General features: G+C 45.2%; 2 protein-coding genes across 3 annotated transcripts in view; both read left to right on the plus strand.

The window, feature by feature from the left end:
• ITGBL1 (integrin subunit beta like 1) overlaps window positions 1–27,489 on the plus strand; it is a 249,310-nt gene that overhangs the window by 195,633 nt on the left and 26,188 nt on the right. The gene's annotated exons all lie outside the window — the stretch shown is intronic.
• Window positions 8,859–20,224, plus strand: LOC125638549 (uncharacterized). The gene is made up of 3 exons (XM_048854470.2): window positions 8,859–9,332; window positions 9,921–10,374; window positions 20,146–20,224. The coding sequence occupies exons 1-3, from the start codon at window positions 8,927–8,929 to the stop codon at window positions 20,222–20,224; spliced, it is 939 nt and encodes a 312-aa protein (XP_048710427.2). The 5' UTR covers window positions 8,859–8,926.

A 27,489-nucleotide genomic window follows, 5' to 3' on the forward strand; every position in this document is an offset into this window, starting at 1 on the left:
GTAGCATCACTTCAGGAGGTATCCCTGTTTGATTCTTGCAAGGCTTCAGCATGCAGTTCCAACATTAGTTCACAAGATATTATGCCTTGATCCAAGCCTCATGTGCTGATTCCACCTTTGGGACAGCAGTTCGGCAAGCAGCCATATTGTCTGCATCCTCAGTCTCCTCCTTTCTGAGTGTTGCTTGTCAGTCACCCACAGTGGAATACACTCAAAGAAAGAGAAGTTACTTACCCCTTTGTAACTGGAGTTCTTTGAGTTGTGTGGTCCCTACCTGTATTCCACTGTCTATCCTCCTCCTCTGCTTTGAATCACACAGAGAAGGAACTGGAGAGGTGGTCAGTATGCACTGTTCCTTATGTCCTCGGCATGGAGCACGAGGAGAGCATGGGCTCAGGCATAGACTAACAGACACTACTTACAAGAACTCTCCAGTCTCAGGTACTTGGAGCACATGCATATCCACAGTGGAATACAGAGAGAGAGACACATCTTGAAGAACTCCAGTTACAAAAGGGTAAGGAAATTCCCTTTGTGTGTGTGTGTGTGTGTGTGTGTGTGTGTGTGTGTGTGTGTGTGTGTGTGTGGAGAGAGGGTGCATGTGTATGCGTGCGTCTGACCTTAGGAAAAATACATGTTTCTTTTTGTTAATTGCAACTATAAAAAAGGCATTGAGAATAGCAGTTAGAAATTGGTGATGTGGTTATTGTTGGGATCTTGTGAGGCAGGACAGATGAATGAATCCTTTATTTCAGTACCAGAGCTGCTAATAAAGGTTTCACTGTGATCTGTCTGCCCTCAGGCTTCTCATTCCTGAGGGGGAAGTCTCAATCTATCTCTTTTTGCTGTAAAGTGCTCTGCTCTGTCAGTCACCCGCAACTGTTGCAGTTGCTGATCTCTTTCCTCTTCATAGCTTCTGAAATCCAAACCGTTCCTGTGCTAGGTGAATAGAACTGACCTCCCTGGCTTTCCCAGTGTGATGGATATACTGTAATTGCTAGAGCAGATGTGTCTTTTGCTGGGGAAGGAGCTATGGATTGATTTCTTTCTTAAATAAGTGTAAATACACTTTCTAATGTGTGCCCTTGTATGTATTTCGAGCCATGCATTTTCATGTTACTGATGAGATGATAAACATGTTTGCTGATTATTTCGTAGGTAATGCTCCACTACTCCTTTCTCCTAACATCTGAATACAATATCCTGCCCTTTGCTGAGTTCTACAATTACCTCCCCCATCACTTATGCCCACCCCCCACCATTTTACATATTAAAAAAAGGAATTCTTGGTCATTAGTTTCTTGAATTATCTTCATCCTTCCTACTCCCTCAGTCACACAATCCTTATGTGCCAGCCCAAGCACTCCTATAGCTGCGGTTCACAGGGCACAATAAAGTAGTGTGTGACTTTACACAGATTAGAGTAGAAGTAAAGAAATTTTACTTTGCATAGCCATAATTCAAATCTTTTAAAATTATTTGTTGCATGAAGATTCTGCTCCTAGCAGTGCCCTGGCCATATTTTCTCCCACTTCATCTGCACAAAGTCATTTATGAACTACAGTGGCCTGTGACAGTGGTACTGAGAGATGGCACACTTGGGAGGCCACAGTATCAATAGCCAGGGAGAAAAGATCAACCTCTGGGAAAGCACAGCATTCTAGCTAGGTGACTCAATTATGCCAGAGTATTCTCAGCGTGGACACAGGTATTCCCACCTGCTCATTTTCTATCATCAGAAAGGACATCTTAGCAGGAGATGGAATTCATTTTGAAATGGAAAACCCAGGGTATGATAATGGGCAATTATTTATCCATCTCGAGTGCTCTCATGTGCTGGGCACCATAGGGTTCTGCTCTGTCCCTCTCCCCTTTGTTCAATGAGTATACGATGTTTCGAGGAGGGCTAATAGGGACAAAATGTGTGCAGTAGATGGATGATATTCAGATGCAGATGTCCATTACCACCAACCTGGCTGCTGAAGTGGAATGGATGACCTAGGGCCTGATTCTCATTTGCACTGATGCCATTTTACATCAATCTGGCAGTGTAATGTGACATTAGTGTCAATGGGAATCAGCCCCTAGTGTCCAGAGATAATTCTGTTCTGGATGAGGGCTAGCTAGCTGAGGCTCAGTTTGAAAAAGACAGAGATGATGTAGTTTGCTTTGGGCAAGTAGCCAGTAAAATTGGTTAGAATAACAGCGCCACTAATTGGCGATGTGGAGGGATTATTTGTGAATGGGGTCAGCAATTTAGGAGGCTTATAAGAGCCATGAGTGCTAGCTGATGCTTGAGTAGCAGTCATGTCAGAAAGCATGCTTATCCATCTGTGCTTAGTAAACTTGAGGTTTTGAGGCAGACTTCATTGTGCTTATCTAGCCCTTTGTCATCTTGAGATTAGACTACTTTAATGCAGTCTATTTTGAGCTACAATTCAGTAGCTCATATATTAGGCTGAGCTTTACATCAGGAGCACAAAATATATTGCTTCAATAGCTGCATTCCTTTTTGTCAGTGGCTTCTGGTTGGAATTCAAGGTATTATTGACCTTTAAAGTGTTAAATGGTTTGAGCCTGGGTTATCAAAGAGGCTGCCTCTCTCCTTGTTCCACATTGCCACATTTGTGGTCAGTGGTGATACTTGTGCTGTAGAGATGCTTTTCTAGAGAAGAGGATGGAGCTGCCTTCAGGACACATTCTAGTAGGGCACCTGGAGCATGGACCATGCTTGGCTTTTCCTGGTTTACCAGAGTCTGGATTTGTTAAAATTCCAGACATATTTCAAAGCTAGTCTCTCTGTCAGCCATTTGAGGAGGGGAGGGATGGGACAAAGGAGTTGGTCAAGGTTATTTCTCTGTAAGGGATAGCTCTGGTTCTGATTGTGGGCACTGACAGGATTTAAGATGTTTAGTTTTATTCCTTGAGTCCCAGCTCCGCTGGTGAAGAGCAGATGGCTAGTTCTTCCTCATAAACAGATTAGACAAATTCACAGCAATGAGGGGGTTTCACTTTGGTGTGCTCCACCTGGCCAGTCTTTGTCCCCTTCCACAGCTCTCTGCAGTCTTTCTCTTACCTTACTGGTTAAAAGTGTTGTACTGTAGCCTACTGTCTTTGGGGCAGTAAAGTTTGCCTTTTACTTGCAGGGATGATTTTTTTTTTTGTCCTGCAGTTCCATTTTTTCATAATAACATGTAACTCAATATATAATTAGGAGTTTGTTCTATAGATGGTACTGTTTGTACTGTCTTTCTCCTTCATTGAGATCACTGAGATGGTGGCTATCCTCCAATGTATTGGGCAAGGTAATAACTTCAGATGTACTTGCTTCCAAAATCAGAGGGGCAGAGATATTTTTAAAACTTTTATAAAATTCTCCACTATACCCATCAGGTATTTTTAACAATTCAACAGTATCCTCTATTGTATATTTTGCTGATTTTTTCATAAATTGTATAGTATCCTTTACTTCTGAAATTTCTATAGAGGATTGAAACTTTTCTGTTTCTGCTTCATTTGACTTTGGAATGCTTCTGATTTATTCACAGATTTTGAAATTGTATTACTCTTACCTGACTCTTCCACTTCTTCTTTGAATAAGGTTTGGTAAAACATAGCCCTTGCTTCCAAAAATTTCTTTGTGACTGTGTATTTTAAAGTGTGCGTGTGTGTGTGTCCTTTAAACAGTGGTTCTCAACAGGGGTATGGGTATTGAATATTGTACACTGAAATGTAAATACAATATTTATATTACAATTGAATTATAATTATATGGTAAAAATGGGAAAGTAATGGTGTGCTGTGATATTTTTGTCTGATTTTGTAAGCAAGCAGTTTATAAGTGAGGTGAAACTTGGGGGTACACAAGACAAATCAGACTCCTGAAAGGGGTACAGTAGTCTGGAAAGGTTGAGAGTCACTGCCTTAAAACAACAGAACTGCAATTCAATTTGAATGGATTGGATTTATAATACATTTTATTTATACTTAATTTTGATCATTCCTTCTCAAAGGCACAATGTCCCAGGTGGGTTTTCAAGTGGCTGAAGACTTTTCGGTGCCTGAATCCTCCATCTGCTGAAGGACTTTGTGCACATACGGGTGAATTTAAGGGTATGTTCCTGGAAAGATTGAAAGAGAAAAGACATTATATATCCCTAGATCTTTCTAGAATGCTTACGCTGCACTTGCAGCATAGGAGGTTTTAGCAGGACCCAGATGAATGAGGAAAAAATGTAATTCAGCTTTGTCAATCCTTTGCTTCTGGCCATCATTTCTAGGCATCTCTTTCTCTCCCCACTCATAGATTTCCCTTTGGCCCTTTCCCCTTCTCATGCCCCTTGCGTGGGACTGACTTCCTTTTGACCTACAAAGGGTGTAGCTTCCCCAGCCATAGTTACTGACTCTCCTCTGTTTTTGAATGGGACTCTCTCCCAGGGAACAGTCAGGTGTGACTGTCAGAGGCATGGGGCCCAAACTGCATTTTAGATGGAGGCAGCTGGGCGGGGTACTTGTGTGCTGCTGCTGCTTTTTGTGGACCTATTCCTGGGACACAGATAGAGAAGCAAGTTCCCCAGGGGACTGATTTGCAAAATTCAGGGCAGTCCCAACCGAGGCAGGACTTTTGGAAGCGATGTATGATTTGTGTCTGGTGGAGTTCCTTCTCCCAGAGCAGTTGGGCCTCTGCAGGATGTCAGACTGCTGTTTTCAAAGCTGCTGTCAACTTTCATGCTGCCAGCAACCAGTTCAGAGCTAGTCTAAGGAGTTCAAGCTCCTTCTCATAACAATGGCTCTGCTTTTAAAAAAACAAAGCACAAAGCCCCACAGACACTGGTGTTCCAGATGATGTTTGTCATGTCTGTAACAAAGATTTCCATTTCCTTCTGGGTTACTAGATACCTTGTTCAGGTGTTTTTTGAGGAGAAGCTTGACCCTATAGAATGATCAATAGAGTTCTTAGCAGGTTTTCTTTAACTCTCAACTGACAGTCTGATTAAAATTATTGCTCTCCAGTCCTCTTGTGTTCTGTACATCCAAGGAGACCTGCAACAAAGATTCGAGTAATGAGATTTGAAATCAAAAGAGGAAAAAACAAAACAAAGGAATGTAATTTTCAGATGATGTTTGCTTTCCAAAAGCAGGCTGATTGTGCCCTTTAATTCCTTCATTACACATTCCGTTCTCTTGAGAACACTACCTTTCAGAGTCAACCTTCTCAGCTACCAAAAAGAAGTGTTATCTCAAGAATGATTGTAGTTGGTGTAAAGCAATTGGGAGCTCTGGCTGGCAGTCCCCTTGTATTAGACAGGTTTCAGAGTAGCAGCCGTGTTAGTCTGTATCTGCAAAAAGAAAAGGAGGACTTGTGGCACCTTAGAGACTAACACATTTATTTGAGCATAAGCTTCTGTGAGCTACAGCTCACTTCATTGGATGCATGCAGTGGAAAATACAGTGGGGAAATTTTATATACACAGAGAACATGAAACAATGTGTGTTACCATACACACTGTAACGAGAATGATCAGGTAAGGTGAGGTATTACCAGCAGGAGAGGGGAGAAACCCTTCCCCCACCCTTTTTTTGTAGTGATAATCAAGCAGGGCCATTTCCAGCAGTTGACAAGAACGTCTGAGGAACAGTGGGGGTGGGGGGAATAAACATGGGGAAATAGTTTTACTTTGTGTAGTGATACATCCACTCCCAGTCTTTATTCAAGCCTAATGTAATGGTGTCCAGTTTGCAAATTAATTCCAATTCAGCAGTCTCTCATTGGAGTCTGTTTTTGAAGGTTTTTTTTGTTGAAGAATTGCCACTTTTAGGTCTGTAATCGAGTGACCAGAGAGGTTGAAGTGTTCTCTGACTGGTTTTTGAATGTTATAATTCCTGACGTCTGATTTGTGTCCATTTATTCTTTTACGTAGAGACTGTCCGGTTTGACCAATGTACATGGCAAAGGGACATTGCTGGCACATGATGGCATATGTCACATTGGTAGATGTGCAAGTGAACGAGCCTCTGATGGTGTGGCTAGTGTGATTAGGCCCTATGATGGTGTCCCCTGAATAGATATGTGGACACAGTTGGCAACGGGCTTTGTTGCAAGGATAGGTTCCTGGGTTAGTGTTTTTGTTGTGTGGTTGCTGGTGAGTATTTGCTTCAGGTTGGGGGGCTGTCTGTAGGCAAGGACTGGCTGTCTCCCAAGATCTGTGAGAGTGATGGGTCGTCCTTCAGGATAAGTTGTAGATCCTTGATGATGCGCTGGAGAGGTTCTAGTTGGGGGCTGAAGGTGAAGGCTAGTAGCGGTGTGTTATTTTCTTTGTTGGGCCTGTCCTGTAGTAGGTGACTTCTAGGTACTCTTCTGGCTCTATCGATCTGTTTCTTCACTTCCGCAGGTGGGTATTGTAGTTGTAAGAATGCTTGATAGAGATCTTGTAGGTGTTTGTCTCTGTCTGAGGGGTTGGAGCAAATGCGGTTGTATCGTAGAGCTTGGCTGTAGATGATGGATCATGTGGTGTGGTCTGGGTGAAAGCTGGAGGCATGTAGGTAGGAATAGCGGTCAGTAGGTTTCCGGTATAGGGTGGTGTTTATGTGACCATCGCTTATTAGCACTGTAGTGTCCAGGAAGTGGATCTCTTGTGTGGACTGGACCAGGCTGAGGTTGATGGTGGGATGGAAATTGTTGAAATCATGGTGGAATTCCTCAAGGGCTTCTTTGCCATGGGTCCAGATGATGAAGATGTCATCCATGTAGCACAAGTAGAGTAGGGGCATTAGGGGACGAAAGCTGAGGAAGTGTTGTTCTAAGTCAGCCATAAAAATGTTGGCATACTGTGGGGCCATGCAGGTACCCATAGCAGTGCCGCTGATTTGAAGGTATACATTGTCCCCAAATGTGAAATAGTTATGGGTGAGGACAAAGTCACAAAGTTCAGCCACCAGGTTTGCCGTGACATTATCAGGGATACTGTTCCTGATGGCTTGTAGTCCATCTTTGTGTGGAATGTTGGTGTAGAGGGCTTCTACATCCATAGTGGCCAGGATGGTGTTATCAGGAAGATCACTGATGGATTGTAGTTTCCTCAGGAAGTCAGTGGTGTCCGAAGATAGCTGGTAGCTGGAGTGCTGGTAGCATAGAGCCTGAGGAGGGAGTCTACATTGCCAGACAATCCTGCTGTCAGGGTGCCAATGCCTGAGATGATGGGGCATCCAGGATTTCCAGGTTTATGGATCTTGGGTAGCAGATAGAATACCCCTTCTCGGGGTTCTAGGGGTATGTCTGTTCGGATTTGTTGTTGTGCTTTTTCAGGGAGTTTCTTGAGCAGATGGTGTAGTTTCTTTAGGTAACCCTCAGTGGGATCAGAGGGTAAAGGCTTGTAGAAAGTAGTGTTGGAGAGCTGCCTAGCAGCCTCTTGTTCATATTCTGAACTATTCATGATGACAACAGCACCTCCTTTGTCAGCCTTTTTGATTATGATGTCAGAGTTGTTTCTGAGGCTGTGGATGGCGTTGTGTTCTGCACGGCTGAGGTTATGGGGCAAGTGATGCTGCTTTTCCACAATTTCAGCCTGTGAACGTCGACGGAAGCACTCTATGTAGAAGTCCAGTCTGTTTCAACCTTCAGTAGGAGTCCACCCAGAATCTTTCTTTTTGTAGTGTTGGTAGGAAGGTCTCTGTGGGTTAGTATGCTGTTCAGAGGTGTGTTGAAAATATTCCTTGAGTCGGAGATGTCAAAAATAGGATTCTAGGTCACCACAGAACTGTATCATGTTCATGGGGATGGAGGGGCAGAAGGAGAGGCCCCGAGACAGCCCGGCAGAAGAATCTGTCCTAAGAGTATAGCTGGATAGATTAACAATATTGCTGGGTGGGTTAAGGGAACCACTGTTGTGGCCCCTTGTGGCACGTAGTAGTTTAGATAGTTTAGTGTCCTTTTTCTTTTGTACAGAAGCAAAGTGTGTGTTGTAAATGACTTGTCTAGTTTTTGTAAAGTCCAGCCACAAGGAAGTTTGTGTGGAGGGTTGTTTTTTTATGAGAGTATCCAGTTTTGAGAGCTCATTCTTAATCTTTCCCTGTTTGCTGTATAGAATGTTGATCAGGTGGTTCTGCAGTTTCTTTGAGAATGTGTGGCACAATCTGTCAGCATAGTCTGTGTGGTATGTAGATTTTAATGGATTTTTTTACCTTCAGTCCTTTTGGTATGATGTCCATCTGTTTGCATTTGGAAAGGAAGATGATGTCTGTCTGTATCTGTAAGAGATTTTCATTAAATTGATGGATTTTCACTCCATACGGCTAAATTCAGTGCCTTGCATAATGACAGGTTTCAGAATAGCAGCTGTGTTAGTCTGTATCCGCAAAAAGAAAAGGAGTACTTGTGGCATCTTAGAGACTAAGCCCTGGTCTACACTAGGACTTTAGGTCGAATTTAGCAGCGTTAAATCGATGTAAACCTGCACCCGTCCACACAATGAAGCCCTTTATTTCGACTTAAAGGGCTCTTAAAATCGATTTCCTTACTCCACCCCTGACAAGTGGATTAGCGCTTAAATCGACGTTGCCGGCTCGAATTTGGGGTACTGTGGACACAATTCGATGGTATTGGCCTCTGGGAGCTATCCCAGAGTGCTCCATTGTGACCGCTCTGGACAGCACTCTCAACTCAGATGCACTGGCCAGGTAGACAGGAAAAGAACCGCGAACTTTTGAATCTCATTTCCTGTTTGGCCAGCGTGGCAAGCTGCAGGTGACCATGCAGAGCTCATCAGCAGAGGTGACCATGATGGAGTCCCAGAATCGCAAAAGATCTCCAGCATGGACCGAACAGGAGGTACGGGATCTGATCGCTGTTTGGGGAGAGGAATCCGTGCTCTCAGAACTCCGTTCCAGTTTTCGAAATGCCAAAACCTTTGTGAAAATCTCCCAGGGCATGAAGGACAGAGGCCATAACAGGGACCCGAAGCAGTGCCGCGTGAAACTGAAGGAGCTGAGGCAAGCCTACCAGAAAACCAGAGAGGCGAACAGCCGCTCTGGGTCAGAGCCCCAAACATGCCGCTTCTATGATGAGCTGCATGCCATTTTAGGGGGTTCAGCCACCACTACCCCAGCTGTGTTGTTTGACTCCTTCAATGGAGATGGAGGCAATACGGAAGCAGGTTTTGGGGACGAAGAAGATGATGAGGAGGAGGAAGTTGTAGATAGCTCACAGCAAGCAAGCGGAGAAACCGGTTTTCCCGACAGCCAGGAACTGTTTCTCACCCTAGACCTGGAGCCAGTACCCCCTGAACCCACCCAAGGCTGCCTCCTGGACCCAGCAGGCGGAGAAGGGACCTCTGGTGAGTGTACCTTTTAAAATACTATACATGGTTTAAAAGCAAGCATGTGAAAGGATTACTTTGCCCTGGCATTTGCGGTTCTCCTAGATGTAGTCCTAAAGCCTTTGCAAAAGGTTTCTGGGGAGGGCAGCCTTATTGCGTCCTTCATGGTAGGACACTTTACCACTCCAGGCCAGTAACACGTACTCGGGAATCATTGTACAGCAAAGCATTGCAGTGTATGTTTGCTGGCATTCAAACAACATCCGTTCTTTATCTCTCTGTGTTATCCTCAGGAGAGTGAGATATAATTCATGGTCACCTGGTTGAAATAGAGTGCTTTTCTTCAGGGGACACTCAGAGGAGCCCATTCCTGCTGGGCTGTTTGCCTGTGGCTAAACAGAAATGTTCCCCGCTGTTAGCCACAGGGAGGGGGGAAGGTTGAGGGGGTAGTCACGCGGTGGGAGGAGGCAAAATGCGACCTTGTAACAAAAGCACATGTGCTATGTATGTAATGTTAACAGCAAGGTTTACCCTGAAAGAGTGTAGCCACTGTTTTATAAAATGTGTCTTTTTAAATACCGCTGTCCCTTTTTTTTTGTCCACCAGCTGCATGTGTTTCAATGATCACAGGATCTTCTCCTTCCCAGAGGCTAGTGAAGCTTAGAAAGAAAAAAAAACACACTCGCGATGAAATGTTCTCCGAGCTCATGCTGTCCTCCCACAGAGCACAGACGAATGTGTGGAGGCAAATAATGTCAGAGTGCAGGAAAGCACAAAATGACCGGGAGGAGAGGTGGTGGGCTGAAGAGAGTAAGTGGCAGGCTGAAGAGAGTAAGTGGCGGGCTGAAGACAGGGCTGAAGCTCAAATGTGGCGGCAGCGTGATGAGAGGAGGCAGGATTCAATGCTGAGGCTGCTGCAGGACCAAACCAGTATGCTCCAGTGTATGGTTGAGCTGCAGCAAAGGCAGCTGGAGCACAGACTGCCACTGCAGCCCCTCTGTAACCAACCGCCCTCCTCCCCAAGTTCCATAGCCTCCACACCCAGACACCCAAGAACACGGTGGGGGGGGGCCTCCGGCCAACCAGCCACTCCACCACAGAGGATTGCCCAAAAAACAGAAGGCTGGCATTCAATAAATTTTAAAGTTGTAAACTTTTAAAGTGCTGTGTGGCATTTTCCTTCCTTCCTCCACCACCCCTCCTGGGCTACCTTGGTAGTCATCCCCCTATTTGTGTGATGAATGAATAAAGAATGCATGAATGTGAAGCAACAATGACTTTATTGCCTCTGCAAGCGGTGATTGAAGGGAGGAGGGGCGGGTGGTTAGCTTACAGGGAAGTAGAGTGAACCAAGGGGCGGGGGGTTTCATCAAGGAGAAACAAACAGAACTTTTACACCGTAGCCTGGCCAGTCATGAAACTGGTTTTCAAAGCTTCTCTGATGCGTACTGCGCCCTCCTGTGCTCTTCTAACAGCCCAGATATCTGGCTGCGCATAACCAGCAGCCAGGCGATTTGCCTCAACCTCCCACCCCGCCATAAACGTCTCCCCCTTACTCTCACAGATATTGTGGAGCACACAGCAAGCAGTAATAACAGTGGGAATATTGGTTTCGCTGAGGTCTAAGCGAGTCAGTAAACTGCGCCAGCGCGCCTTTAAACGTCCAAATGCACATTCTACCACCATTCTGCACTTGCTCAGCCTGTAGTTGAACAGCTCCTGACTACTGTCCAGGCTGCCTGTGTACGGCTTCATGAGCCATGGCATTATGGGGTAGGCTGGGTCCCCAAGGATACATATAGGCATTTCAACATCCCCAACAGTTATTTTCTGGTCTGGGAATAAAGTCCCTTCCTGCAGCTTTTGAAACAGACCAGAGTTCCTGAAGATGCGAGCATCATGCCCCTTTCCCGGCCATCCCACGTTAATGTTGGTGAAACGTCCCTTGTGATCCACCAGAGCTTGCAGCACTATCGAAAAGTACCCCTTGCGGTTTATGTACTCGGCGGCTTGGTGCTCCGGTGCCAAGATAGGGATATGGGTTCTGTCTATAGCCCCACCACAGTTAGGGAATCCCATTGCAGCAAAGCCATCCACTATGACCTGCACATTTCCCACGGTCACTACCCTTGATATCAGCAGATCTTTGATTGCGTGGGCTACTTGCATCACAGCAGCCCCCACAGTAGATTTGCCCACTCCAAATTGATTCCCAACTGACCGGTAGCTGTCTGGCGTTGCAAGCTTCCACAGGGCTATCGCCACTCGCTTCTCAACTGTGAGGGCTGCTCTCATCTTGGTATTCATGCGCCTCAGGGAAGGGGAAAGCAAGTCACAAAGTTCCATGAAAGTGCCCTTACGCATGCGAAAGTTTCGCAGCCACTGGGAATCGTCCCAGACCTGCAACACTATGCGGTCCCACCAGTCTGTGCTTGTTTCCCGAGCCCAGAATCGGCGTTCCACAGCATGAACCTGCCCCATTAGCACCATGATGCATGCATTGGGAGGGCCCATGCTTTCAGAGAAATCTGTGTCCATGTCCTGATCACTCATGTGACCGCGCTGACGTCGCCTCCTCGCCCGGTATCGCTTTGCCAGGTTCTGGTGCTGCATATACTGCTGGATAATGCGTGTGGTGTTTAATGTGCTCCTAATTGCCAAAGTGAGCTGAGCGGCCTCCATGCTTGCCTTGGTATGGCGTCCGCACAGAAAAAAGGCGCGGAACGATTGTCTGCCGTTGCTCTGACGGAGAGGGAGGGGCGACTGACGACACGGCTTACAGGGTTGGCTTCAGGGAGCTAAAATCAACAAAGGGGGTGGCTTTACATCAAGGAGTATTTCAGGCAGGACTTCACGGAGGGTTCCAATAAGAAATGGTGCACCTAAGTTATTGTTCTTATTGGAACAAGGAGGTTAGCCTGGCCTCTGACTGATACATGCCTAGATTTACCTCACTGCACCTTCTCTGTGAGTGACTGCAGTGTGACCTAGAGGAATGAGTCCCCTAGACAGGGGAGGAGGCAAATGAGTACAAAACAAATCTGGTCTATTTCTTGTTTTGACCCACTCCATCTATCTTTTACATCTTTGGCTGGCAGCAGACGGTGCAGAAGGACTGCATGCCATCCACATCTCATAGCTGCTCGGCAGAAGATGGTACAGTACGACTGCTAGCAGTCCGTATCGCCTGCCCGCTCACCATAAGACGGTTCAATAGGACTGACTGCAGGCAGGACGAAAGAGAATGACCTGGTCAAGTCACTCCAAATTTAGTCCCTGCACCCATGTCTGCCCAGGCGCTCCCAGCCGACGTGGCCAGGAGCACCTCGGACACGACGATGACGGCTACCAGTCGTACTGTACCGTCTGCTGCCACAAGGCAAGGGGTTGCTGCTACTGTGTAGCAATGCCGTACCGCGTCTGCCAGCACCCAGGAGACATAGGGTGACGGTTACCTGAGCGGGCTCCATGCTTGCAGTGGTATGGCGTCTGCACAGGTAACTCAGGAAAAAAGGCGCGAAATGATTGTCTGCCCTTGCTTTCACGGAGGGAGGGAGGGAACGGGGGCCTGACGATATGTACCCAGAGCCACCCGCGACAATGTTTTAGCCCCATCAGGCATTGGGATCTCAACCCAGAATTCCAATGGGCAGCAGAGACTGCGGGAACTGTGGGATAGCTACCCACAGTGCAACGCTCCGGAAGTCGACTCTAGCCTCGGTACTGTGGAAGCGCTCCGCCGAGTTAATGCACTTAATGCACTTAGAGCATTTTCTGTGGGGACACACACACTCCAATATATAAAACCGATTTCTAAAAAACCGACTTCTATAAATTCGACCTTATTCCGTAGTGTAGACATGCCCTAACAAATTTATTTGAGCATAAGCTTTCGTGAGCTACGGCTCACTTCATTGGATGCATGCATACACACTGTAACGAGAGTGATCAGGTAAGCTGGTAATAGCTCACCTTTCCTGATCACTCTCATTACAATGTGTATGGTAACACCCATTGTTTCATATTCTTGGTGTATATAAAATTTCCCCACTGTATTTTCCATTGCATGCATCCAATGAAGTGGGCTGTAGCTCATGAAAGCTTATGCTCAAATAAATTTGTTAGTCTCTAAGGTGCCACAAGTCCTCCTTATATTAGACAGTGGTGTTACAGAAAGCCTGATAATGAGAGGTTAGTGCCTAATCTGGTGGGTTGGCTAAAAAAAACATTTGCTTAGAAATGGTGGTTAAAGGCATTTTAACTTGGAGCAAGTCAATAGAAATGATGTAGTTGCTAAGTAATGTCTTTCATTTCTGGAAAAAATCTTGTTGAGGTGAAAGTTAATCAATAAGGTAGATACACAGTGTGACATCATCTGTTGCCATGGTTTCTGAACTCAGCCATCTGTTATCAGCAACTAATATTGATGGTTGCTATGCAGTCAAATCATTGCATATTATTGTTTTGCCATTACACAGCTGTTTTAATCTTGGCTGTTACTTCAAAGATCAAACTGTCTAGTGGTTTAAACATTTTAATAGAAATTCTTGTATTACAACCCTAAAAAATCTTTAAAATCTACTGCCTAATGAACAACAAGCTTCAGCAGGAAATGAACAAGGTTAACATATTGGTGATTAAACTTCCACAAAGCAGTTGACATTTTCTAGTAAATTAATCTGCAAATTAAATATCTCTGTGGAATTAGTGCTGTGACTCATTACATGGCACCGCGTGTAAGAAAAGTGGGTAAGCAGTCAGTCCTCTGGGTGATAAAGGTAATCAAATGAATTAAACTTTAGGATGACTCGAGCAATCACAGTTTCTCCAACAATGTCCTGGTGTGTCATATATCTTCTTCTTGTTTTAAGCATCTAATAGCTTCCCCTGTGTTGTGCCGTTTTGTTATGTTTTCTCCTTTTCTTGAAAATATTTTTATGGAAGCTTATGTTAAATATCAGACATTTGGAATGACTGAAAAGGCAATGAGACGAATTTGTCTTGGTAGTTGTCAGCGTGAAGCAACAGTGTTTCAAATCATGTCCTTTAAATCAAATGTTTCATTTTTCATATTTCTACTGAACAGACATTAATTTTAGTGGACGGCAGTGTGCTCTTTACTTGATTTATTGGCGTTACCTCATGGTGGCTTTTTCTTGTTACTTTCTGTTGTTGAAAGCATCTCAGAGGAAATGGTTATAGAAAGGAGACGCTCAGCAAGAGATGGTGGAGGTACTCTAGGGCACTGGTTTTCAAACTTTTTTCCCCTTGACCCAGCTGAAGAAAATTGTTGATGTCCGTGACCCAACATAATTATATCTTTTGACTAGTGTTTTCATAAAATCATAATATTGCAATACATTCCAGCTTAATCCACTTTACATAACTAACACTAGACACTAGCCTTAGTAAGCCTATAGTAAAGTGTGTGGGAGGTGGCCCAGTGTAGGGCAGAAGGTGGAGTGTGGGGGTGAGGGCTCTGTCTTGGGGTGAGGGCTCTAGGGTGGACCTGGGGATGAGGGGTTCAGGGTGCAAGAGGGGGCTCAGGGCTGGGGCAGAGGGTTGGGATGCAGGGGTGAGGGCCGCGGGGTGGTGCTAGGGATGAGGGGTTCAGGATGCAGGGGGGGGCTCAGGGCTGGGGCAGAGGGTTGGGATGCAGGGGAGGGGGTGAGGGCTTTGGCTGGGGCTGCGGGCTCTGGGGTGGGGTCAGAGATGAGGAGTTTGGGGTGCAGACAGGCTGCCGCAGGGATGGGGCCAGAGGACTCCCCCCAGGCCTCGCCCCGCTGGCAGCAGCTAGCTCCGGGGGAGGACCCCTCTCTCCCCACCAGCAGGCTGCACAGGAGCTCCGGAGCTGGGGGAGAAGCCCACAGCAGCCCTGCAAGCCCCAACTTGCTCCCTTCCCCAGTTCCCGCCACCCCCTACCTCTCTCCTTTCCAGGTCCGCTGCCCTACTGTGATGTCGGGGGGGAGGGAGCGGGGAAACAGAAAGTACCCATATGAGGAGGCATTCCTGGATAAGAAAAAGACTTCCCTGATAGAGAAGGCAGCTTGGTGTGGGGGAGAGAGAAAGAGAAGGAAGGCTTAATGGAAGAAATTCTCTATTACACCCTGGGGATTTGGCTCGATACCTGTCCTCCCTTTTTCTGCTTCTCAACCCACTCTCCTAATACCTCCCTTCTTCGCTGTCTCCACAGCTGTTTTCCCTATAACAGTGCCTTCTGTCTTTTTCTTCACAAATGTTTCCTTTGTGGGGTGGCTTCTACTAACACCTTCTCTCCTTGTTAGAGAAAAGTAATTGTCCCAGTGATGGTAACTGGCCGCAAATCTATAGTCATTGTGTTTGAAAGGGTATGTCCCAGAGCAGAAATTATAGAAGGGTTTAACTAGGAAAAGTAAAATGCATGACTAAAGGTCTGTTTTTTTTAAGAACTATACCTTGATTAATTCTTAAGTGCAGCTCAGTAGAAATTCGCTCTACTTGCTATATAACAACACAATTACAGCCTGTAAGAAGTCTTGCCTCAAAGCCCTGCTACTGAGAGCAGACAGATGGCGGAGGCGTGCAGTCTTGATGGTGATAGCAGATGTCAACAAGTTAACAATCTGAAAAGCAAAGTAACAGCACAGCAGTGGTTCTTCCACAAACTTTTTTTAAACATGGGAAAGATACAAATCAGCACCATTAATCAGCAAGAGCTGCAAAAGACTATCTGACGCTGAATCTGTTGAGTAGCACTGAGTGGATTTGTGGCGAGAAGAAAAAGTTGTACTTCACTATTAGTCTGTCACAAAGGAAAAGAGTTTCTTTCCAGATGCTGTATGTCAACTGTGCAATTAAGCTTCCAGACACAGTCTCTGTATAAACTATTGCAGGGTGCTAGTCTCAAACCACTACTGTTAAGGTTGCATAACACTTTCTATCATAACTCCTAATTTTCACTAGCTTATAACTTTTTGAAAATCTCACCAGTTAGGCTCAAACATTCCTTTTGAGGTTCTTACCAACAGTAATTGTTTAGAATTCTGAGTAAAAGTGTAAGAGGTTTTTTGAGAGAGGCAGATTTAAAAAAAAAATCCATTCTTCTTGTTATGAAATAAAGCAGATAAAAAAAAGGACACAAAAATTCCGTTCAGAAAAAAAGTCAGAGTCAAAGCCACCGAGGTTTAAAAGTTTAAGTTTAGCATGGAAAATAGTTCTTGCTGAACTGAGCAGTGCACGGCTGCTGGGCCAGATTAGCTTTCCTGTGATCCCGGGGCTATTAGATTTTGTGCGGCCCCTGTATACAAGTCTTTTTCTTGGGAGGGAGTTTGGTGCAGGAGGGGGTTGGGGCAGGGGATTGGGGTGCAGGAGGGGGTGCGAAGAGGGGGATTCTGATCTGGGGCAGGGAGTTGGGGTGGAGGAGGGGTTGTGAGGTTCAGGCTCCAGCTGGGAGGCACATACCACATGTGGCTCCTGGCCGGTGGCACAGCAGGGCTCAGGCACGCTGCCTGCATGCCATGACCCCACGCCGCTCCAGGAAGCAGCCGGTTGCTGGCATGTCTCTGCGCCCCCCTGTGGGGGAGGGGGACAGTGTGTCTCTGTGCGCTGCCCGCAGCCACAAGGGCCACCCCCACAGCTCCCTTTGGCCAGTTCCTGGCCAACGGCAGGAATGGTGCTGGCCAGGTGCAGGAATGGTGCTGGGTGAGGGGGCAGCGTGCGGAGCCACCTCCGCCAAGGTCTGCAGACACATGTTAACATCCAGCCGCTTCCGGAAGCAGCGTGGGGCCATGGCATCCAGGCAGCCTGCCTGAGCGCCCTGCTGCGACAAGGGACTTTTAGGAGCCCAGAGTTGGAGATCGCTACCTGTGATTTATTTTTGTGGAGGCCCCCGCTTGAGCCGGGACCCTGGGCTGCAGCCCCTAAAGCCCCTGCCTTAATCCGGTCCTGTGAGCCTAAGTCATTTGACCCAGGGTCTGAGACTTAGTGCTGCAAGTTTTTCTTTGGAATGAAGACATACCTTAAGAGACACTCATATAAATGTGGCTACTTTCCTAAATATAGAAGCATCTACTCCACTGTTTATCATTGTCATGATGGCAGATCTCTGAGTACTTCCCAGATCAATCTCTGTCTAGATCTTTAAGGTGGTCAACTTAAGGGCTGTCCATCATTGACTATCTTTGGCACCCATGTGATCACCAGCTGCGTAGCAGCATTCCTTGGTACACACGCTGCAGAATTTGTTGGTGTTCCATTCTAATAATGTGTCTATACCAAGAAAGCTGCAAAAACTGAACCAGTGCTGGTGGGGGTGGTTGCTGGGTTTGACTTGGTACTATAGAAATAACATACTTTCTCTAGGCTTGTCATTGAATGCTCGGCTTGGATGACAACAGAAAGTGCTTCCATTAGAGTGGGTAACAAAAACATTTTGTACTCTTGAAATGCAAAGCAGGAAGAATGAGTGCTGTATTAAAAATCTGCGGCCAAAAAGTTACTCAGAATGGTGTGGAGTCTGGAAAGAATGCTTTAGATTTATTAAAGCAATTTTCATTTCATCTGAGGCTGTGTGATCCAAACAAGGTCTTATCAGGGGCATTTATATTCCTAGCTGGGCACTTCAGCTTTGGTATTCTTGAGGTAGTCATGCTGCCAGTAACTTTTTATGAGTTGTTTTCAGGCATGTTTTCATTTTTCTGATTGATTTTAAAAAACAAGTGACTTCCTAATCAAAACTATAGTATGTAGTTATACCTCCTTCCCTACTACTCCAGGGGTCTTTGTTAGGGGATCTACATCCACTGAACTGTGCGAGAGGGTGTGTCTCTCTCTTCCATCCAAAAGGCATCTTGTTGAAATGTACTGACTCGATTTACTCACTCATTGGAACTCTACATCATCTGCTGCTTTGATACGTCAGCCTTTGGGTAGTGCTTGGCTGAGGAGGGTTCTCAAATGACTTCCCTGGTTAGGGAGGTGAAGGAATTCCAAAAGTGTTGGAGGAGAATAGGGAAAACTCACAAAAGGAGAGGGTGCACAGAGGGGTGAGTTAAAGGACAGTAGAAAAGGGTAAATCCTTTACTTTTTTTAAGTCTTCTAAATATAATATTCATTTAACTAAGTAAAGAGCCACATTCCACAGTTGGACAAAAACTTAATAATTAGACTCCTGTCAGTGAATTTTTTATTCATAGTCCCCAGACTCTGACTCATAGGGTAATTTGGCCCTCCCCACAGAATAAGTTTGATACCCTGAGTCTATTTCTTACGTAGCCCTTCGGTATTTCTTTTTCCGAACATAATTTTCACTTTCTGTTTATGATGATAAAATGTCAATGCAGGATTTGACGCTCACATCTTTACTTTCTAATTTTGCACACTCATTTAAGAGGAGCTGAGTGTAGAGTTTGGTGTTTCCAAGTGTGCTACAGAAAAAAAAATGTGCTCAGTGAATGAATTTTAAAAGGAGAGCAATCTTCTCTCCACCACCTCTTAAAAAATTAACCAACCTAATTTGCAATGCTGTGCACACGAGAGAATCCTTCTTGACCCTTGTAGCTATTGATCTGAGCCCTGAAACATCTTATGTTTCCAGGTGAAAGGTGCTTGCTATAGGGGATAGGAAGGACCTTCTTCCCATGTGAAGCACTACATCGTTGATTAGGTGCATTATGGGGAGATTTCACTTTCCTTTGAGGCATGCTGTATGGGCCACTGCCAGAGTCAGGATACCAGGCCATTTATATGGTTTCATATAAGCATATGTGCCCATCATTGTAGCATTGAGCATAGCATAGATATCAGTGACAATCTGATATATTGTGATGAATATTATGTGCCTCATTCACACTGGAGGTGCAAGCAAGGACCTGCAAACCAGATTTGGAGATCTAATGTTCTTTACTGCAGGAGGGATTGTTCACACCCAAGAGCTGAATCACATTTTGCATGCAGCAGTTGAACTCCCCAGACTGAGCAGCTGGCACTGGTGGTGTGATCTGTTTTTCCTTACCGACATAACGCAACTCACTGAATCTCAAACTACAGGGTGAAAATCCCTTAGTGTCACAAATCTTCAGGCACAGCAAAGCATTTGAAACAAACTGAACTCTGCTGAAGCATGTTCATGAAATATTTGCAAAATGGGAAAACTATGCCTTGTTCCAACATGCCAGGAGAGAGTACAGATGACATTGTTTACAAGTTGCCGGCAGAAAGCTACCTCCCAGTTGTCCAGAATCTGCATAAAGAAATAAGTCCCAGTTTTTCATCTCTCAGATGAGATGAGCCAGACATTCAGCTGTTTAAAGAACCATTTTTGCTCAGTGTGGGGAAAATGTTGCTATGTTCTAAGCATCCTGAAGGGATAGAATTGAAAAGCAGGATTCAGTGAACACATTTAGCATGTTTTGCGCTTCTTTTTCCAGAAGTTCAGCAGCTGAACTTGTTATCTTTCACAAAGAAAAATAACAGTTCACGTCCATTTTGTGATTTATGCTGAATAAGTAAAAGCAGCAGGGCAAGATTTCTTCCTAGTACGTGGAAGAATGGTAGGAGGGAGCCATAATGTCTGCCTAGACCTAAGGGGTAGGAGGTTGTGACCTCCCAGGTAAAGGGACAATGACTTTAGTTTTTTTCCTTTGTTTGCAAGTGTAACCTACGCAGCGGAGAGGTAAGCTGTGTTACTTTACTTACCAGTTCTGCACTACAGAACTCTTCTATCTGACTTAAAAGTATTTGCACAGACCACTAATTCATATCATTCTTGGGAGACTACAGCTGGATTTTCTATAGGAATCCTCCAAATACTAAAGTGAAAATTATAATAGGATTCACTTTCTTTTCTTCTTAGGAATCCAGTACTAGGCTTTACCATAAGCCAGTTACATGCACCCACAGTTACCAGCTTCCAGTTCCTCTTTACTGAATAACACTCCAAAGATAAACTGCTACAGCACAGCAGTTACAATGCTCCCTTGCTAGAGTAGCATCACTAACTAAAGATTTGTGTAATGCAGCCAATGAAGTGAGCTGTAGCTCACGAAAGCTTATGTTCAAATAAATTTGTTAGTCTCTAAGGTGCCACAAGTCCTCCTTTTCTTTTTAGAGATTTGTTGTCTTCCTTAAAATGAAATGAAGAATATAACATTATAGCAGCTCATCTTACTGGTTCATGGAAATAGCAAATTTTAATGCATTTTAGAAAATATTCATGTAAAGCAAATAATGAAGTTATAAATATGAGAGCTTGCAACCAGAAATTTGATTCTAAGCGTTATGGTCATCCAACCAGGAAACATGAACAGTAACATGCTCATATCAAAACTAACAATTAAAGCTTGAATATTGAATACTCATTATAATCTTTTTTGAACAATGTAGGGACCAAAACTTAATTTCTATGAATATCTATTAAATAATTGCAAAGAGTGAACAAACAGAGGCTTTTTTTCATACATTCATTTGGGATGTACTATTAACTTGGCTTTAAATATTAATATATACTACTTTCTATACTTAGAGCTTTGGTATTTCAAAACAAACACACAATTTTTCTGTAAATAAGGAGAATGTAATCATGGTACTTTACAGTCCTCTGGGTTCTATTTATATTTGCAGCCAGATTCTGAGCAATTTACTGAGAACTCTAGAGTTTTCCTTGCCAATGGGAGGAGATAGACTTCTAGGAGGTGAGGCTTCATTTCAGTGCAACGTTCCAAATGTATACACTGCATTTTTTCTCTTTTCTGCGGGCCAAATTCTGAAGTAGTTCTTCAGTGTTCTACCCTTCTGCAAACTAAACTCCCATTCGCACGATAGAAGTACATCAGCAGTATTGACGACTCTAAATGTTCAAAAATCATGTCAGAATCAGGCCCCTCCAAGATCATGAGCACTAAAAAAGGTGCTTTTCTTCCTCCCCATTACTTTGCTTTCAAGATTTCAGGGTGGACTCACATCACTTTAAAACTTTTCTCTAAGGGCCTGGCTACACTTGCAGCTGTAGAGGGCTTTGAGTTAAACCTGCCTTTGGAGAGTGCAGTAGGGAAAGCGCCGCAGTCTGTCCACACAGACGGCTGCAAGTGCACTGGCACCTGCAGCGGCATTGAGAGAGGTACATTATGGGCAGCTATCCCACAGAGCACCTCTTCCCATTCTGTGGCGCTGTGGCTTCTGGGAAGGGGGCGGGGCATTCTGGGCCCTGTCCCAATGCCCTGTGATGCATCGGTTCGCATCCCAGCAATCCTTGTGCTTCCATCCACATTTGGTGCCATCTTTCAACGTTTTTTGTATTGCGTGCTCGGTCTTCCCTTTCAGTCTGCGGGGATGGAGCCTGAACTGCTGAGGAGTATGCTGATGGGTTTCTCCAGCACATCACGTTTGGCAGTCGAGTTACTCCTCATGACTCCAAAGTGACAGTGAGGGCTCCGACAATGATATCGACTCTAGTAACGCATATGACATGAGTTTGCTTGTGGCATTCACAGACATGCTCACCACCGTGGAACGCCACTTTTGGGCTTGGGAAACAAGCAGTGAGTGGTGGGATCACATTGTCATGGAAGTCTGGGATGATGAGCAGTGGCTGCAGAACTTTCGAATGAGGAAAGCCACTTTCATGGGACTGTGTGCTGAGCTTGCCCCCACCTTACGGCGCAAGGACATGAGATTAATAGCTGCTCTGCCGGTGGAAAAGCGGGTGGCTATTGCAATCTGGAAGCTGGCAACTCCAGACAGCTACCGATTGGTTGCTAACCAGTTTGGAGTGGGAAAGTCGACTGTTTAAATCATGTTGATGCAAGTGTGCAGGGTCATTAATCGCATCCCGCTCAGAAGAACCATGACTCTGGGTAACGTGCATGACATTGTGGATAGCTTTGCACAAATGGGTTTCCCTAACTGCGGAGAGGTGATAGATGGCACACCTATTCCAATTCTGGCACCAGCCCACCTAGCCTCCGAGTACATTAATCAGAAGGGCTATTTCTCTATGGTTCTCCAGGTGATTGTGGATCACCGTGGGCATTTCATTGACATTAATGCAGGCTGGCCTGGAAAGGTGCATCTTTCAGAACACTGGCCTGTTCAGAAAGCTGCAAGCTTGGACTTTTCCCCCAGACCAGAAGATCACTGTAGGGGAAGTTGAAATGCCCATTGTGATCCTTGTAGACCCCGCTTACCCTTTAATGCCGTGGCTCATGAAACCCTACACAGGGAGTGTCAAGGTTCCTTCCCGACTCTGAACTCTAGGGTACATATGTGGAGACCTGCATGAAAGACCCCCTAAGCTTATTCTTACCAGCTTAGGTTAAAAACTTCCCCAAGGTACAAGCTTTGCCTTGTCCTTGAACAGTATGTTGCCGCCACCACCAAGCATTTTAAACAAAGAACAGGGAAAGAGACCACTTGGAGATGTCTTCCCCCAAAATATCCCCCCTCAAGCCCTACATCCCCTTTCCTGGGGAAGGCTTGATAATAAGCCTCACCAATTGGTACAGGTGAACACAGACCCAGACCCTTGGATCTTAAGAACAATGAAAAATCAATCAGCTTCTTAAAAGAAGAATTTTAATTAAAGAAAAGATAAAAGAAGCACCTTTGTAAAATCAGGATGGTAAATACCTTACAGAGTAATCAGATTCAAAACACAGAGAATCCCTCTAGGCAAAACCTTAAATTACAAAAAGACACACAAACAGGAACATACATTCCCTCCAGCACAACTTATTTTACAAGCCACTAAACAAAAGAAAATATAACACATTTTCTAGCTAGATTACTTACTAACTTTCCAGGAGTTGTAAGGCTGCATTCCTGATCTGTTCCCAGCAAAAGCATCACACAGACAGCCCAAACCCTTTGTCCGTCCCGTTCCCCCCCCCCCCTCCAGATTTGAAAGAATCTTGTCCCCTCATTGGCCATTTTGGGTCAGGTGTCAGCGGAGTTACCTTAGCTTCTTAACCATTTACAGGTGAAAGGATTTTACCTCTGGCCAGGAGGGATTTTATAGCACTGTATACAGAAAGGGTGGTTACCCTTCCGTTTATTTTTATGACGGGGAGCCTTGAAAGCAGCAAGGAGCGGTTCAACAACAGGTTGAGCCGATGCAGAATAACTGTGGAGTGTACTTTTGGCCATTTAAAGGGCTGCTGGTGCTCTCTGTATAGGAAGCTGGACCTGGCTGGTGGCAACATCCCCGCGGCTATATCTGCGTGCTGTACCCTCCATAACATTTGTGAAGGGAAGGGTGAACGATTCACTCAGGCATGGAACTCGGAGGTTCGACACCTGGAAAGATGTGCTGAGAGCACTCCACGCCTTGCTGAGAAAACAGGAAGGGGATTTTCGAAACTCCCAGAGATTTAAAGGGCGGATCTGATGGTTGATCACCTGAGGGCAGGGCAGTAGAGTTCAAAATGATGACCAGAGTGGCTAGCACAGGCATTGTGGGACACTTCTAGAGGCCAATTGGAGCGTACTAACAGACCAGGGCGTCCATACTGGCGCCGCGGTGCTCCAGCAGGGGTGCACCAAAAGTTACTCCACTCGCCGAGGTGGAGTACCAAGAGCACTCTAGCTGCGGAGTCAGAGCACTCTATATGCCTTGCCAGTGTGGACAGGTAGGGTAGTGAGCTAGTGCGCCTGGGGTCCTTTAATGCGTTCTAATGCAGAAGTGTAGCCAAGCCCTAAAACCATAAAAGCTAGAAATTTACTTGTTATCTGGGAGTTAGGACCACCTGCTAGCACTGCAATGGCTTTAAAATCATGAAAGTGGACAAAACAGTGGAGTAAAAGCTGATAAGGAACCTCAGGACTTGTCTATGTGGAAGCAATCTTTAGCCCTGCTGAGAGCAAATGCTAGGGGCTAAATTGAGACAGGCTTTATCTCGCAGATCTGTTCAGGGAGGGAGTATGGAAGGAGCCTAGCCACTGGCAATACCTTCACAACGTCCTGTCATGATTGCTGTCCCAGCACTTGCAGGGTCTTCTCCTTTGGTAAACCCTGGGGTGAACAGTGCTCCAGTGATGGCAAGGAGCTGGGGCCGTGGTCCTACTCACACACTAGCCGGTAGAGTGAGCTGGCCGTACCAAGAGGTAGAATGCTGCTTTATCTTAAAGATATGACCCCTCTTCAAGGGACCATCTCCTATTTTACACCATCCGTAACGTACTATTCCTCCCCATAGCATGGTATGGTTCCACCACGAGCGCGGCTTGGGCCAGAAGCTAATTTTGCCGTTTGGCTTCAAATGCTTTAGATAAAGCCAAATTAATCATTTCGTTTCTTGTTCTTTTATAAAATGCCTGAATTCACAATAAAATGCACAGAAAAAAATGTGTGCTCCCTATGGAAAGGGAAAGGAGATATTTCTGAAGGAAGACAAATTTCTTTTATTTACTGTTCACTTTTACCTTGTTGCTCTATGTTCTGAACCTTTCTGGTGTTTTTGCAGGCAATAAAAGGGCAGAAATCTGTTTTTCTACAAATTACGTAGTTCTAGCACACTGTTTTGAAATCAAAATTGCCTGTACGAAAAGAAGGTTCAATTACCTTCGGCAGGCAGCTAAAAATTGCTTCAAATTCATGATGCTAATGGTCACAGCGAATTGCGTGAGGGGGCAGATTTAATATCACACTGGGCACTACTCACTTTAGTTATTCTTTTTACAAGCACTGGCTGGACAATAGGAAATGAAAAAGTGTGTATAGTAAGTGGTGAGTAAAATTAAAAGGGCTAAATATTGGAAGTCCTTATTCAGTTTTCAGCTAGTACTTCCTCAGGTAAAACTCGTATTGATTACAGTGGGAGTTTTGTCTGAGTGAGGAAAGCAGGATTGTATAGAAATAACAGAAAGAATGACTGACTGTCAGTGCTTGGAAATATTAGGCTCCTAAGCAGGTAAATATGCCTGTGTAATTATCCTGGTATTCCTGGATCTCACATCATAATCAAAAACGCTGACAAAGGAGGTGCTGTTGTCATCATGAATAGGTCAGATTATGAACAAGAGGCTACTCGGCAGCTCTCCAACACCACTTTCTACAAGCCATTACCCTCTGATCCCACTGAGAGTTACCAAAAGAAACTACAGCATTTGCTCAAGAAACTCCCTGAAAAAGCACAAGATCAAATCCGCACAGACACACCCCTGGAACCCCGACCTGGGATATTCTATCTACTACCCAAGATCCATAAACCTGGAAATCCTGGGCGCCCCATCATCTCAGGCATTGGCACCCTGACAGCAGGATTGTCTGGCTATGTAGACTCCCTCCTCAGGCCCTATGCTACCAGCACTTCCAGCTACCTTCGAGAAACCACTGACTTCCTGAGGAAACTACAATCCATCGGTGATCTTCCTGATAACACCATCCTGGCCACTATGGATGTAGAAGCCCTCTACACCAACATTCCACACAAAGATGGACTACAAGCCATCAGGAACAGTATCCCTGATAATGTCACGGCAAACCTGGTGGCTGAACTTTGTGACTTTGTCCTCACCCATAACTATTTCACATTTGGGGACAATGTATACCTTCAAATCAGCGGCACTGCTATGGGTACCTGCATGGCCCCACAGTATGCCAACATTTTTATGGCTGACTTAGAACAACACTTCCTCAGCTTTCGTCCCCTAATGCCCCTACTCTACTTGTGCTACATGGATGACATCTTCATCATCTGGACCCATGGCAAAGAAGCCCTTGAGGAATTCCACCATGATTTCAACAATTTCCATCCCACCATCAACCTCAGCCTGGTCCAGTCCACACAAGAGATCCACTTCCTGGACACTACAGTGCTAATAAGCGATGGTCACATAAACACCACCCTATACCGGAAACCTACTGACCGCTGTTCCTACCTACATGCCTCCAGCTTTCACCCTGACCACACCACATGATCCATTGTCTACAGCCAAGCTCTGCGGTACAACCACATTTGCTCCAACCCCTCAGACAGAGACAAACACCTACAAGATCTCTATCAAGCATTCTTACAACTACAATACCCACGTGCGGAAGTGAAGAAACAGACTGATAGAGCCAGAAGAATTCCCAGAAGTCACCTACTACAGGACAGGCCTAACAAAGAAAATAACAGAACGCCACTAGCCGTCACCTTCAGCCCCCAACTAAAACCCCTCCAACGCATTATTAAGGATCAACAACCTATCCTGAAGGATGACCCAACACTCTCACAAATCTTGGGAGACAGGCCAGTCCTTGCCTACAGACAGCCCCCCAACCTGAAGCGAATACTCACCAGCAACCACATACCACACAACAGAACCACTAACCCAGTAACCTATCCTTGCAACAAAGCCCGTTGCCAACTGTGCCCACATATCTATTCAGGGGACACCATCACAGGGCCTAATAACATCAGCCACACCATTAGAGGCTCGTTCACCTGCACATCCACCAATGTGATATATGCCATCATGTGCCAGCAATGCCCCTCTGCCATGTACATTGGTCAAACTGGACAGTCTCTACGTAAAAGAATAAATGGACACAAATCAGATGTCAAGAATTATAACATTCATAAACCAGTCGGAGAACACTTCAACCTCTCTGGTCACGCGATTACAGACATGAAAGTTGCGATATTACAACAAAAAAACTTCAAATCCAGACTCCAGCGAGAGACTGTTGAATTGGAATTCATTTGCAAATTGGATACAATTAACTTAGGCTTGAATAGAGACTGGGAGTGGCTAAGTCATTATGCAAGGTAACCTATTTCCCCTTGTTTTTTCCTACCCGCGCCCCCAAACATTCTTGTTAAACCCTGGATTTGTGCTGGAAATGGCCCACCTTGATTATCATACACATTGTAAGGAGAGTGGTCACTTTAGATAAGCTATTACCAGCAGGAGATTGAGGTGGGGGGAGGTATTTTTTCATGCTTTGTGTGTATAAAAGGATCTTCTACACTTTCCACAGTATGCATCTGATGAAGTGAGCTGTAGCTCACGAAAGCTTATGCTGAAATAAATTGGTTAGTCTCTAAGGTGCCACAAGAACTCCTTTTCTTTGTACAGCTCAAAAAACATTGGCCACCCCTGTATAACAAGAGGCAAGGGAAGCCACTTGATATTAAATGTCTGGAGTCAAGTTGTTTCTCTTCAGCCTCACAAGGTGTAGTGCGGGCTTTCCTGGGTGAAAAGGTGCAGACTATTATAG

This window comes from Caretta caretta, chromosome 1, assembly GCF_965140235.1.
Source record: "Caretta caretta isolate rCarCar2 chromosome 1, rCarCar1.hap1, whole genome shotgun sequence".
Classification (NCBI taxonomy): domain Eukaryota; kingdom Metazoa; phylum Chordata; order Testudines; family Cheloniidae; genus Caretta; species Caretta caretta.

Excerpts from the sequence above, each read along its gene's own strand:
- LOC125638549 (XM_048854470.2), top strand. The coding sequence starts at position 8,927 with ATGAAGGACAGAGGCCATAACAGGGACCCGAAGCAGTGCCGCGTGAAA. Across the intron at positions 9,333-9,920 it reads AGGCGGAGAAGGGACCTCTG|CTGCATGTGTTTCAATGATC; the intron begins GTGAGTGTACCT and ends TTTGTCCACCAG. Across the intron at positions 10,375-20,145 it reads CCCAGACACCCAAGAACACG|GAATCCAGTACTAGGCTTTA; the intron begins GTGGGGGGGGGC and ends TTTTCTTCTTAG.